This window comes from Salmo salar, chromosome 18 (assembly GCF_965601325.2).
Source record: "Salmo salar chromosome 18, fSalSal1, whole genome shotgun sequence".
Classification (NCBI taxonomy): Eukaryota; Metazoa; Chordata; class Actinopteri; order Salmoniformes; family Salmonidae; genus Salmo; species Salmo salar.
The window spans coordinates 19,097,501-19,111,701 of NC_138308.1; the positions used below are offsets into that span (position 1 = coordinate 19,097,501).

At 42.8% G+C, this 14,201-nt stretch overlaps 1 protein-coding gene across 1 annotated transcript in view; it reads left to right on the forward strand.

Moving 5' to 3' along the window:
* Positions 1–124: 124 nt before the first annotated feature.
* LOC106576988 (galactosylgalactosylxylosylprotein 3-beta-glucuronosyltransferase 2-like) overlaps positions 125–14,201 on the forward strand; it is a 49,013-nt gene continuing 34,936 nt past the window's right edge. The window contains exon 1 of the mRNA XM_014154606.3: positions 125–1,360. Coding sequence (XP_014010081.1) covers positions 839–1,360 — 522 coding nt within the window. The 5' untranslated portion in view covers positions 125–838. The remainder of the gene's footprint in view (positions 1,361–14,201) is intronic.

The window sequence follows — 14,201 nt, forward strand, 5'->3', positions numbered from 1 at the left end:
CCAGATAATAATTTAGAACCAAAGCAAACGTCTCTCTCTCTCCTCTCTCTCTCTCTCTCTCTCTCTCTCTCTCTCTCTCTCTCTCTCTCTCTCTCTCTCTCTCTCTCTCTCTCTCTCTCTCTCTCTCTCTCTGTTGTTAGGGTGAGTTCATCTCCATCCTCAGCGGACACTGACGTGTTCCTCTAGCAGCATGACAAAGTATCCTTTTTTTCCTCCCCTTTTCCTACACTCTCTTTCTCTCTCCGTTCATTCCAGTCTTCCCCGTCCCATTTCTCTCCACATCGCAGTTTATCATCTCTCTGCACTGACGCTCCTGCACCTGCTTCTCACCACTGCCCGCTAGACACCGACTCAACCAGCATCCAGCCCCGGGAATGATACCCTTTCTCCCGGAACCTACGGGAGTAGTGGCCAGTGGAAAGGTCTGATTTTTGGTCTGTTTTGAAAGTTATTTGTGGTTTATCGGAAAGGTTGTGGGCTGAAGGCATGTTAAGAGGGATTACCTGTTGTTTTTAAGGGGTTCGTTTCGTCTCTCTGTTGTTCGAGGGATATGATCATCTCCACTTTTATCCGGGAGAAGACTCAGCAAACGGTCCCGACCGGACGCGGACGTGACTATGTTTTCATAACCCCGAAGGGGATGAATTTGGAGATTTATGACAGTTTATTGGCGATAATAAGAAACAAAGTCCTCATGTCAAAATAATGGTCTTATGTGGTCATTAAAATAATTTTGGAGAGTGCAAATTGTCGCCGAACGTTCGTATAATGCCTGGGTGTGATGGAGTGAGGTAAAGTGAGTGCACGGCTCAGATGATTATCCCCTAACTTCGGCAAGATGAAATCGCTCTTCTACAGCCGCTTCTTCATCCTCCTGCCCTGGGTCCTCATCGTCATCATCATGATCCATATTGACACAAGGACGTCCGTCCGAAGTCCAGCCCTGGGCCGCGGAGGGGGCGCACATAGGCAAGACAGAACCAGCCCACCCCGGGCCAACCGCTCCGCTCTCCCGGTAATCTACGCCATCACCCCGACCTACAACCGGCCAGTCCAGAAAGCTGAACTTACCCGGCTCGCTAACACCTTCCGCCAGGTTCCTCGCTTCCACTGGATAGTAGTGGAGGACTCGAGTGTGCGCACGGAGCTGGTGGTGCGCTTTCTCGCCCGCTCGGGGATGCAGTACACACACCTGAACATCTTTACGCCCCGCCGGTTCAAACGTACCGGGATGCCCCGTGCTACTGAGCAGAGGAACACGGCTCTGTCGTGGCTGCGGTCGCATCGCTCCAGCAAGGACGTGGGGATAGTATTCTTCGCGGATGATGACAACACATACAGCCTGGAACTGTTTGAAGAGGTAATAATAAATCAACGACAGATACATGGCATGTCATTATCAACAGACCAAAGCTTAGGGACAGTTCGACATTTACTCGAAAATGCGCAAAAGAATGATTACCACCACAAATAACTATAACTGTAGCAACCATGTGTTTATAAACGTGGATATCTACCACTTCAGCGTGGTTTTGTAGCACAGTAGATGCCATGCAGGGCTACTGAATAGAAGGCTGCGGGTTCAATGGTTCGCCGACCACCATGGACCACCAGCTCACACTCTGTTCTTGTCTCATTACATGAGCAGCCCGCTCAGAGCGGACTGCAGACAATGATCAGCTAGGGGGAAATCCGATGTTCAACATATTATCATTATATAAAATACTGTATATGCAACGAATTTTGCAACCACCAGTTTTCTGTGCCCATGCACCACACATAATCAATAAGCAACGGGAAACTGCATATGCCACACACCTCTAGCGCTTCACCATGGTTTGCGTTTTCAACACCACAATCAAACAGAGTACGTCAATAACAAAAAACAAAAAATACATCCCTCCTTACTCAATATCAATGGCTTGGCTTTACAATCTCTGAACTTCATTAAACATTCTGGTGTTTTGTAACAGATGTCTCTTTCCATTCATCAAATGGACATGGGCAGTTTGAATGCTGGAGTTATAGTAGAGTGGAGTGGATGAACGTGTGTAGGTAGTATACAGGATACTTGTGAAGTAGCCTACCTAATCTGGCTGATTGTGTTTCTGCCACACATAAAAGGTAATACATTTGAAAAGTGAAATGGCAAATATTAAGGCTATATTGAAGCATTAGTTAGGTTCTAGGTCCTGGGTCAACAACAGTGGGGGAAAAAAGTATTTGATCCCCTGCTGATTTTGTGCGTTTGCCCACTTACAAAGAAATGATCAGTCTATAATTTTAATAGTAGGTTTATTTGAACAGTGAGAGACAGAATAACAACATAAAAATCCAGAAAAACGCATGTCAAAAATGTTATTAAATGATTTGCATTTTAATGAGGGAAATAAGTATTTGACCCCTCTGCAAAACATGAATTAGTACTTGGTGGCAAAACCCTTATTGGCAATCACAGAGGTCAGACGTTTCTTGTAGTTGGCCACCAGGTTTGCACACATGTCAGGAGGGATTTTGTCCCACTCCTCTTTGCAGATCTTCTCCAAGTCATTAAGGTTTCGAGGCTGATGTTTGACAACTCGAACCTTCAGCTCCCTCCACATATTTTCTATGGGATTAAGGTCTGGAGAGTGGCTAGGCCACTCCAGGACCTTAATGTGCTTCTTCTTGAGCCACTCCTTTGTTGCCTTGGCCGTGTGTTTTGGGTCATTGTCATGCTGGAATACCCATCCACGACCCATTTTCAATGCCCTGGCTGAGGGAAGGAGGTTTTCACCCAAGATTTGACGGTACATGGCCCCGTCCATCGTCCCTTTGATGCGGTGAAGTTGTCCTGTCCCCTTAGCAGAAAAACACCCCCAAAGAATAATGTTTCCACCTCCATGTTTGACGGTGGAGATGGTGTTCTTGGGGTCATCGGCAGCATTCCTCCTCCTCCAAACACGGCGAGTTGAGTTGATGTCAAAGAGCTCCATTTTGGTCTCATCTGACCACAACACTTTCACCCAGTTGTCCTCCGAGTCATTCAGATGTTCATTGGCAGACTTCAGACGGGCCTGTATATGTATTCTTGAGCAGGGGGACTTTGCGGGCGCTGCAGGATTTCAGTCCTTCACAGCGTAGTGTGTTACCAATTGTTTTCTTGGTGACTATGGTCCCAGCTTCCTTGAGATCATTGACAAGATCCCCCCGTGTAGTTCTGGGCTGATCCCTAACCGTTCTTATGATCATTGCAACTCCACGAGGTGAGAGCTTGCATGGAGCCCCAGGCTGAGGGATATTGACAGTTCTTTTGTGTTTCTTTCATTTGCGAATAATCGCACCAAATGTTGTCACCTTCTCACCAAGCTGCTTGGTGACGGTCTTGTAGCCCATTCCAGCCTTGTGTAGGTCTACAATCTTGTCCCTGACATCCTTGGAGAGCTCTTTGGTCTTGGCCATGGTGGAGAGTTTGGAATCTGATTGATTGATTGCTTCTGTGGACAGGTGTCTTTTTTACAGGTAACAAGCTGCGGTTAGGAGCACTCCCTTTAAGAGTGTGCTCCTAATCTCAGCTCGTTACCTGTATAAAAGACACCTGGGAGCCAGAAATCTTTCTGATTGAGAGGGGGTCAAATACTTATTTCCCTCATTAAAATGCAAATCAATTTATAACATTTTTGACATGCGTTTTTCTGGATATTTTTGTTGTTATTCTGTCTCTCACTGTTCAAATAAACCTACCATTAAAATTATAGACTGATCCTTTCTTTGTCAGTGGGCAAACATACAAAATAAGCAGGGGATCAAATACTTTTTTCCCCCACTGTAGGTTTGACCTAGGGCCAATGGTTTTCTGAGCTAATAGTTGGCGGGCCAAGACATAATTAGCATGATAGCAGCCCAATCCATACAGGCCCTCACTACAAATTGAACAACATTTTAACACATCTGTTTAGTATATAATCAATGACAATAACATCATCATTTCGATCTGATTACACTGATAAAATGAACAATGGCTCTATTAAATTCGTTTTTTTATGTCAATTTCTCTGTGCATTGATTGCAGAAAATCAACTTGCAATCAAGAGAAAATGTAGCTCTCAAAGCCTCAACAGAAAGGTGGATAATGAAAATAGGAGTGTCAGGAAAGAATGGACACAGAAATGCATTCTTACCATATTTCTCCAGTGTCAAACCAGTATCTTTTTGCAAATAATTAAGAAGTCCTCATGAATCTAAGCATAGCCGACTTTCAAAAGTTACCTTTCCACCCAGAGGCCCGACCCGACATAGAAAAATGGAAGCTTCAACTGCTGGCTACTTGTCCATTGCTTAATTAGGCCGAACCCAACAACAGAAGGTAACAAGTGCTTCCCTTAAAGCTGCCTGGGTTTAAACATATTCTCTTTTCAGAAAGTGAATATCTGACACAGACATAATAACAGTCATTTTTTGTCTCTTGGAATATAGAAGGCCGTGGCTCAGCCTCAAAATGGCATAGAGATGAAGCAAATATATCACCACATGCTTCGCAGCTTTCACGGGTATTGTTTCTAGCATAAGGCATTTGTGATGTAGTGAACATTATGCCATAATCCTGTCCGTGTATTCGTACTGTGGGATTCCAGTTCCATGTTTTACAGTAGCCAGGCGGTGGGAGTGAGATGCCATGTGAACTGTGTAATGTCAGGATACTTCTGAGTAAAGTTAAACTAAAGTATTCGAACGGCCGACCGCATTTCTTATAAACATAAGCAATCGAAACAACTGTGGATGTTACAGCATGTTTCCGGCGTAAGGCATCACATAGCTGAGCATCATTATAGAACGCTCTATGTAACTAGGATCCTTTTTACTCATTCATTTTCTAAATATAAAGCTAACAATAGGTCGGCTATCCTTTTTTGCCCAGCTTTCTTTAACAAAGGGCATGGCATTCCCTCACCAGTCATATAGATGTCGCTAACCCTCACATAGCCTACCACCTTAATTCGAGACCTGGTTTTAACCAAACCTTTCACATACACAGAGATATTTAAGGAGTGCATGGTGACAGTAGGCCTATTGGTGGATCTGGCTACCGACTGAATCTGTGGATAGCCTAATTGTGTTTGTCAAACAGTTAGGCCTACCTCTCATTTCTTAAATAGGAAGAAATAGGCTTCAACAAAGCCCTCTTGTTGTTAGTGAAGGCAATTGTTGAAATTAATTAGGCCTACTCAAATGACGTTCAGCACCATTCGCTGTCCACCTCTGTTTGATTATGCCGCGGCCGCTGCTACAAAGCTGTCTGCTGCTTGCCTTATTAGCTCGTTGACTGTCTCCTGCACTCTCTTTTCTCATGAATTGAAGTTTAAATTTAGCTTTTGCATTATTCAGGAGGGGTAACTTTCTGTTGGGACATTACTTTTGGATCATTTTGCATCATGGCTCCGAGATCATTATTATTTAAAAATTCTCAATATGTTTTGTTTTTTATGTGTGATATAATTGCTAGTTAACACAAAATATCGGAATCAGTGACACGTGCAATGACACACCTGGCCTCTCTGCTGCCCATCACTTATTCCTCTATGTTCTTATGGATTTATATTGAAATTGGTGCAGATTTGAATGATTTTGTGTGTGGTATGGTTGCTAGTTACGCTATTGGAGATCTGCACAAACCACTATTGTCACTATGGATGGAGGTCAGGATAGACTTGTAGACTATATTGACCTGTGGTATAGCAAGCACAGAAAAGCATAGTGCACAAGGGAAGTACCAAAACACCTAGATAGGGGAGGCACATGCAAGCAGATGAGAAAATGTGGATATATGGAAGAAATGATAAAGTAAAACCTGCAAAATGGGGAATGTAAACCAGGGAGAAAACGCACTGCCCTCCCCTGTGACCAATACAAAAAACATAACCCTCCTCAAAGCAAAAACAAAAGTTTGACTACCTACATGTACAAATCACCTCGACTAACCTGTACCCCCGCACATTGACTCGCTACCTGTACCCCCCTGTATATATAGCCTCGTTGTTGTTATTTTATTGTGTTACTTTTCATTACATTTTTTACTTTAGTTTATTTAGTAAACATTTTCTTAACTCTATTTCTTGAACTGCATTGTTGGTTAAGGGCTTGTACGTAAGCATTTCACAGTAAGGTCTACATCTGTTGTATTCGGCGCATGGGACAAATACAATTTGATTTGATTTGCCTATCACTTATTTTGAGCGAGTTGTCTCTGTGGCTGTGTAATCTTCAATATAATTTCCTGCTGAAATAACCTGATCGACAGCAGGGGCTCGTCTCTCATTGATTGCTCCGGAGATAGGAAGCACATGGGTTTTGCGGTGTGTGTGTGTGTGTGTGTGTGTGTGTGTGTGTGTGTGTGTGTGTGTGTGTGTGTGTGTGTGTGTGTGTGTGTGTGTGTGTGTGTGTGTGTGTGCTGGGGGGAAAGAGGAGCATTGTCATCAACCAGTGACAACTTCAGATATGATGTGGTTCACACAAGGCCACCTCAAACAATCTCATAATTCATTCTAACCCCCTGCCATGCCACCAGTTCAACTGAGAATCAGGGTCCGTATGTATCAAGCAAGTATCTCAGAGTAGGAGTGCTGATTTCTCCAGTATGAGGTTGCCCCTAGACACTGTTATAATACCCTTTATGATTTGTGGAGATGATCCTAAATCTTTGCCTAATGACAAAGTCTACCTAACAAGCGAAAAAAATGCTGATGCACAACCAATTGTAGAAATTGCACCTTTTCTAACCCTCAACAGTAAGTTGAGACCCCAACTGAATTCCTATATACAGTGAGGGGAAAATAGTATTTGATCCCCTGCTGATTTTGTACGTTTGCCCACTGACAAAGAAATGATCAGTCTATAATTTTAATGCTAGGTTTATTTGAACCGTGAGAGACAGAATAACAACAAAAAAATCCAGAAAAACGCATGTCAAAAATGTTATAAACTGTCATTCATTCACCTGTTTTGAGACCCACATTTTTTGCACAAAAATAAATATTTATAAAATAAATAAATATACATTGTTTTTGGGGCTTGCCTGTTTTACATGTTATTTTGGCATTAATACGTATCACCTATCAGTTTTCAAACAGTGCAAAAAAATAATTATATATATATAAAATAATTATATATATATAATATATATATATATATATAAATAATTGAGTTAATAAAGCCACATACAAACATGGTCTCTTTTTTGTTTTCTTGAGTAATCAGCTCCAAAATGCAGGTGTTTCAGCCTAGCTCAGTGCTTTCTGTGGTAGCGGGGTGGGCCAGCAGAAAACAGGAGCATTGTTCCGTGATTGGCTCAGTGTTCTGTCACTCTTTGGGACCTTACACAATCGCCAAACTTAAGTCCTTAGTAAGGGTAGACATCCAACATTTCAGCCCTTTGGGTTCTGCCAAAGTTATATTACAAGTGCCCTTCCAAAAAGGCTCAAGGTCATTGGCCACAGAAATTACGTCAAATCACGTCATATGTACAGTAGCTTTGATTGGACCGATCATGTCAACATCTTACTTTCACAATCTTAGCTAGCAATCATCATCATGAATCAAGTCTACTGGCAAATCCTGTTAAATCCTTGTCATATGAAGATAAATAATGAAGACAGAATATAGATATAACATATCGGTGCTCATCGGCCATTGGACATAAACATTACACAACAATGAGTGGTTTGGAAGGAATCGGTGACTGCAAGCACTGCAACTGGGAAGTCGGGAATAAACAGCCTAAACTGGGAAAATACGTTTTGAATGGTCATTCAACTCGAAATTGTAAATCTGGCATCTTTCTCTTTAATTACAAAATTTGCCCTCGAAGGGCCACCGCGCCACTTTCCTGTTCAAGCACATCACAACATTGTGAGTCCAAAAATGTCTTAGACCGCTTCATAAATGATGTTGGATGCCAGAGAGATATGTATACTGTAGCTAAGAAAGTAATACTAAGTGTATGTTGTGTAGTAAGCTGTTAGTAGCCTATATGCCTCACTCAAATAATTTGGTCTATTTTCACCAACGCGATATTGTAAACACATCGTTCGTGGCCGGTGTGTGCTTGTTTGCAAAAATAGAATTGTACAGCTTTGACAGTGCTACTGATAGTAGTTGTGGTGCTTGGCTTGCACATTCAAATTCAGCACACACAACATTCTATAATAGAATTGTGTTATTTGACGTGCCAAATTAAAAGCTTATTTAAATAGTGTTATATGACATGTATCTTTTTTGACACACAAAGACTCAAACGGCATTCAATGTGCCTCACCCTAATAATTTGGTCTATTTTCACCTCTTAATTTCGCCCACTGTTCTAACTTGGTGGTGCACATGCAGCCTATAACCTGCTTTAGAGAAATGTAATCATTGAATATTGTAAGAGCTTTCATTGTCTGTTTATATTGCCCCCTTTATTTATCCTATGGTTCTGACTTGTTTCTAGTGGGGGGAAAAAGTGGGATGCATGCCAGCAAAGCCACTACACAACACAACACTAAACAATACATTAATTATACTATACCGGTGACAAACAGCCCATGTTCTGAATTCTGTCACTGTACATTCCAAAAGTGCTGTACAAATAGTTATATTGACTACGTCCTTCATCGCTCGCTCATTAATGTCTTAATCGAAATTACGGATTGCCTCTTATCCGCTTGCCATCCCCTTATGCCATAGTTTGTACATCTCAATTGTCAGTAGAAACCACATTTGTTTAAGCAAGTCAGCCATATCATCTATGTTTTTTTAAAAGGCAGTAAACGAGGCTGAATTAACTGTTTAGCTGCCAGTCAAGGCTCCACTGAAAGACAGGTGTAGCAGTGGTAAGGTGTAGGGACTGCTGTTGGGACTCTGCTGTTGGGACAGCTTTATGTAGGCCCTGACAGTTTGTGGGCACCATTTGTCACCATTATAGTGCAATTCATGTATTGTTTAGTGTTGTGTTGTGTAGTGGCTTTGCAGGCATGCATCCCACTTTTTTGTTTTGTTTGCCCCACCAAGATTTACATGCTAAAATCGCCACTGGTAAGGGATTATCAACGAGGGGCTATGCGTTCTCTGGAAAATAATCAACAACCTGTTCGCGCTAGCGGAGTGGAACAAACCTTCCACAGAGTTGCGTTATTTTCCAGAGAACGCATTGAGCCCCGAGTTGATTATCAATCAATCAAATTTATTTATAAAGCCCTTCTTACATCAGCTGATGTCACAAAGTGCTGTACAGAAACCCAGCCTAAAACCCCAAACAGCAAGCAATGCATGTGTAGAAGCACAGTGGCTAGGAAAAACTCCCTAGAAAGGCCAGAACCTAGGAAGAAACATAGAGAGGAACCAGGCTATGAGGGTTGGCCATTCCTCTTCTGGCTGTGCCGTGTGGAGATTATAACAGAACATAGCCAAGATGTTCAAATGTTCATAGATGACCAGCAGGATAATAACAAATAATAATAATCACAGTGGTTGTCGAGGGTGCAACAGGTCAGCACCACAGGAGTAAATGTCAGTTGGCTTTTCATAGCTGATCATTCAGAGTATCTCTACCGCTCCTGCTGTCTCTAGAGAGTTGAAAACAGCAGGTCTGGGACAAGGTAGCACGTCCAGTGAACAGGTCAGGGTTCCATAGCTGCAGACAGAAGAGTTGAAACTGGAGCAGCAGCACGGCCAGGTGGACTGGGGACAGCAAGTAGTCATCAGGCCAGGTAGTCCTGCTGGCATGGTCCTAGGGCTCATGTCCTCCGAGAGAGAGAAAGAAAGAGAGAAAAAGAGAGAAAGAGAGAGAGAATTAGAGAGAGCATACTTAAATTCTCACAGGACACCGGATAAGACAGGAGAAATACTCGAGTTATAACAGACTGACCCTAGCCCCCCGACACAAACTACTGCAGCATAAACACCGGAGGCTAAGACAGGAGGGTTCGTGAGACACTGTGGCCCCGTCCAACGATACCCCCGGACAGGACCAAACAGGGAGGATATAACCCCACCCACTTTGCCAAGCACAGCCCCCACACCACTAGAGGGATATCTTCAACCACCAACTTACCATCCTAAAACAAGGCCGAGTATAGCCCACAAAGATCTCCGCCACGGCACAACCCAAGGGGGGGGGGGGGGGCAACCCGGATAGGAAGATCACGTCAGTGACTCAACCCACTGACGTGATGCACCACTCATAGGGACGGCATGGAAGAGCACCAGTAAGCCAGTGACTCAGCCCCTGTAATTGGGTTAGAGGCAGAGAATCCCAGTGGAGAGAGGGGAACCGGCAAGGCAGAGACAGCAATGGCGGTTCATTGCTCCAGTGCCTTTCCGTTCATCCCTTTCATACCATGGCTATAATTTAACATATTTACCTCTAGAAATGTGTTCAACATCCACTGAAGTAACTAGCAAGTTTACTAGATAGCTACAGTAGTTGACGTGGTAACCAAACAAACAGACTTCCTAGTTTTGCTATCCAAACCATCAGTCCCATCTTGCTAGTATGAAAATTTAATTCAACAATGCAAATAATGTTTTCTATTCGACTTTTGCTTTTTTAAGCAGTTCAAACGTAGAACATGTAAGAATTAACTATAGCCATTTAATTCTACCATGCAAATATAAGGTGCATGATAGGTATTTATACAATGGGTGGGTCCAACCCTGAATGCTGGTTGGTTAAAACCGTATTCCAGCCAGTATACCACAGCTAAATCTATTATGTTAAAATACCTACTCTGTTCAATCCGACTGCGCAATCCACTGTCTCATCAGCCAAGCCAGGCAATTTATAAAGTTGAAGTCGGAAGTTTACATACACCTTAGCCAAATACATTTAAACTCAGTTTTTCATAATTCCTGACATTTAATCCTAGTAAAAAATCCCTGTCTTAGGTCAGTTAGGATCACCACTTTACTTTAAGAATGTGAAATGTAGAGAGATAGATTTATAGTAGAGAGATAGATTTATTTCAGCATTTATTTCTTTCATCACATTCCCAGTGGGTCAGAAGTTTACATACACTCAATTAGTATTTGGTAGCATTTCCTTGAAATTGTTTAACTTGGGTCAAACTTTTCGGGTAGCCTTCCACAAGCTTCCCACATTAAGTTGGGTGAATTTTGGCCCATTCCTCCTGACAGAGCTGGAGTAACTGAGTCAGGTTTGTAGGCCTTCTTGCTTGCACACGCTTTTTCAGTTCTGCCCACAAATGTACTATAGGATTGATGTCAGGGCTTTGTGATGGCCACTCCAATACCTTGACTTTGTTGTCCTTAAGCCATTTTTCCACAACTTTGGAAGTATGCTTGGGGTCATTGTCCATTTGGAAGACCCATTTGCCACCAAGCTTTAACTTCCTGACTGATGTCTTGAGATGTTGCTTCAATATATCCACGTAATTTTCCTTCCTCATGATGCCTCATGATGCCATCTATTTTGTGAAGTGCACCAGTCCCTCCTGCAGCAAAGCACCCCCACAACATTATGCGGCTTGCAAGCCTCCCCCTTTTTCCTCCAAACATAACGATGGTCATTATGGCGAAACAGTTCTATTTTTGTTTTATCAGACCAGAGGACATTTCTCCAAAAAGTACAATCTTTGTCCCCATGTGCAGTTGCAAACCGTAGTCTGGCTTTTTATGGCGTTTTTTTGAGCAGGGGCTTCTTCCTTGCTGAGCGGCCTTTCAGGTTATGTCGATATAGGACTCGTTTTGCTGTGGATATAGATACGTTTGTACCTGTTTCCTCCAGCCTCTTCACAAGGTCCTTTGCTGTTGTTCTGGGATTGATTTGCACTTTTCGCACCAAAGTACATTCATCTCTAGGAGACAGAACGCGTCTCCTTCCTGAGCAGTATGACAGCTGCATAGTCCCATGGTGTTAATACTTGCATACTATTGTTTGTACAGCTGAATGTGGTACCTTCAGGCATTTGGAAATTTCTCCCAAGGATTAACCAGACTTGTGGAGGTCTACAATTATTTTTCCTGAGGTCTTGGCTGATTTCTTTAGATTTTCCCATGATGTCAAGCAAAGAGGCACTGAGTTTGAAGGTAGGCCATGAAATACATCCACAGGTACACATCCAATTGACTCAAATTATGTCACTTAGCCTATCAGAAGCTTCGAAAGCCATGACATCATTTTCTGGAATTTTCCAAGCTGTTTAAAGGCACAGTCAACTTAGTGTGTGTAAACTTCTGACCCACTGGAATTGTGATACAGTGAATAATAAGTGAAACAATCTGTCTGTAAACAATTGTTGGAAAAATTACTTGTATCAAGCACATGTAGATGTCCTAACCGACTTGCCAAAACTATAGTTTGTTAACAAGAAATGTGTGGTGTGGTTGAAAAACGAGTTTTATTGACTCCAGCCTAAGTGTATGTAAACTTCCGACTTCAACTGTAAACTTGATCTCCACTATAAAAGTCATCTAGACATTATCTCACATTTCTTTTAGACTAACATTTAGTTTTCAACAGCAGATATTTATATAAACCTTGTTGTTTTTCTCTCCAACATTTGCAACATTGTTTCAATATTCAAATTCAATCTCCAGATGTCCGATAGTAATGAACGTGTCTGGAGTCGAGACGAGACAGACAGGCATGCAGACAGCGTTTCTCCAACAGTCGAAATCATGAATCAGCTGGCATCCTTTTTATGGATATACAGTGTATTTGGGAAAGTATTCAGACCCCTTGACATTTTCCACATTTTGTTATGTTATAGCCTTATTCTGAAATGGATTACATCGTTTTTTTCCCTCATCAATCTACACACAATACCCCATAATGACAAAGCAAAAGCAGTACCATTTTTTTAGCACATTTACATAAGTATTCAGACCGTTTACTCAGTACTGTGTTGAAGCAGCTTTGACAGTGATTACAGCCTCAAATCTTCTTTGGAATGACGCCACAAGCTTGGCACACCTGTTTTTGGGGAGTTTGTCCCATTGTTCTTTGCAGATCCTCTCCAGCGCTGTCAGGTTGGATGGGAAGCATTGCTGTACAGCTATTTTCAGGTCTCTCCAGAGATGTTCGATCGGGTTCAAGTCCGGCCTCTGTCTGGGCCACTCAAGGACATTCAGAGACTTGTCTCAAAGCCACTCCTGCGTTGTCTTGGCTGTGTGCTTAGGGTCGTTTTGTGGTGGAAGGTGAATCTTCACCCCAGCCTGAGGTTCTGAGCACTCTGTAGCAGGTTTTCATCAAGGATCTCTCTGTACTTTGCTCTGCTCATCTTTCCCTCGACCCTGATTAGTCTCCCAGTCCCTGCCGCTGAAAAACATCCTCACAGGATGATGCTGCCACCACCATGTTTCACCACGGGATTGGTGCCAGGTTTCCTCCAGACGTGACGCTTGGCATTCCGGGTCAAATAGTTAAATCTTGATCTCATGAGACCAGAGATTCTTGTTTCTCATGATCTGAGAGTCCTTTAGGTGCCTCTTGGCAAACTCCACGCGGGCTGTCATGTGCTTTTTTTCTGAGGAGGGGCTTCTGTCTGGCCACTCTACTGTAAAGGCCTGATTGGTGGAGAGCTGCAGAGATGGTTGTCCTTCTGGAAGGTTCTAGCATCTCCACAGAGGAACTCTGGAGCTCTGTCAGAGTGACAATTGGGTCCTTGGTCACCTCCCTCACCAAGACCCTTCTCCTTCGATTGCTCAGTTTGACCAGGCGGCCAGCTCTAGGAGGAATCTTGATGGTTCCAAACTTCTTCCATTTAAAATGGAGGCCACTGTGTTCTTGGGGACCTTCAATGCTGCAGATATTTTTTGGTACCCTTCCCCATATCGGTGCCTCGGCACAATCATGTCTCGGAGTTCTACGTACAAATCCTTCGACCTCATGGCCTGTTTTTTGCTCTGACATACACTGTCAACTGTGGGACTTTATATAGACAGTGTGTGTGCCTTTCCAAACCATGTCCAATCAATTCAATTTACCTGTCACGATCGTCGTACAGAGCGGACCAAGGCGCAGCATGAGTTGAGTTCCACATACTTTATTATATAGTGAAACTACCAAAACAGTAAACAAACATAAAACGAACGTGAAAGCCATAGTGCTAAACACAGTAACACAAACAATATCCCACAACCCAGGTGGGAACAATGGAGAACTTAAGTATGATCCCCAATTAGAGACAACGAACATCAGCTGCCTCTAATTGGGAACCATACCAAGG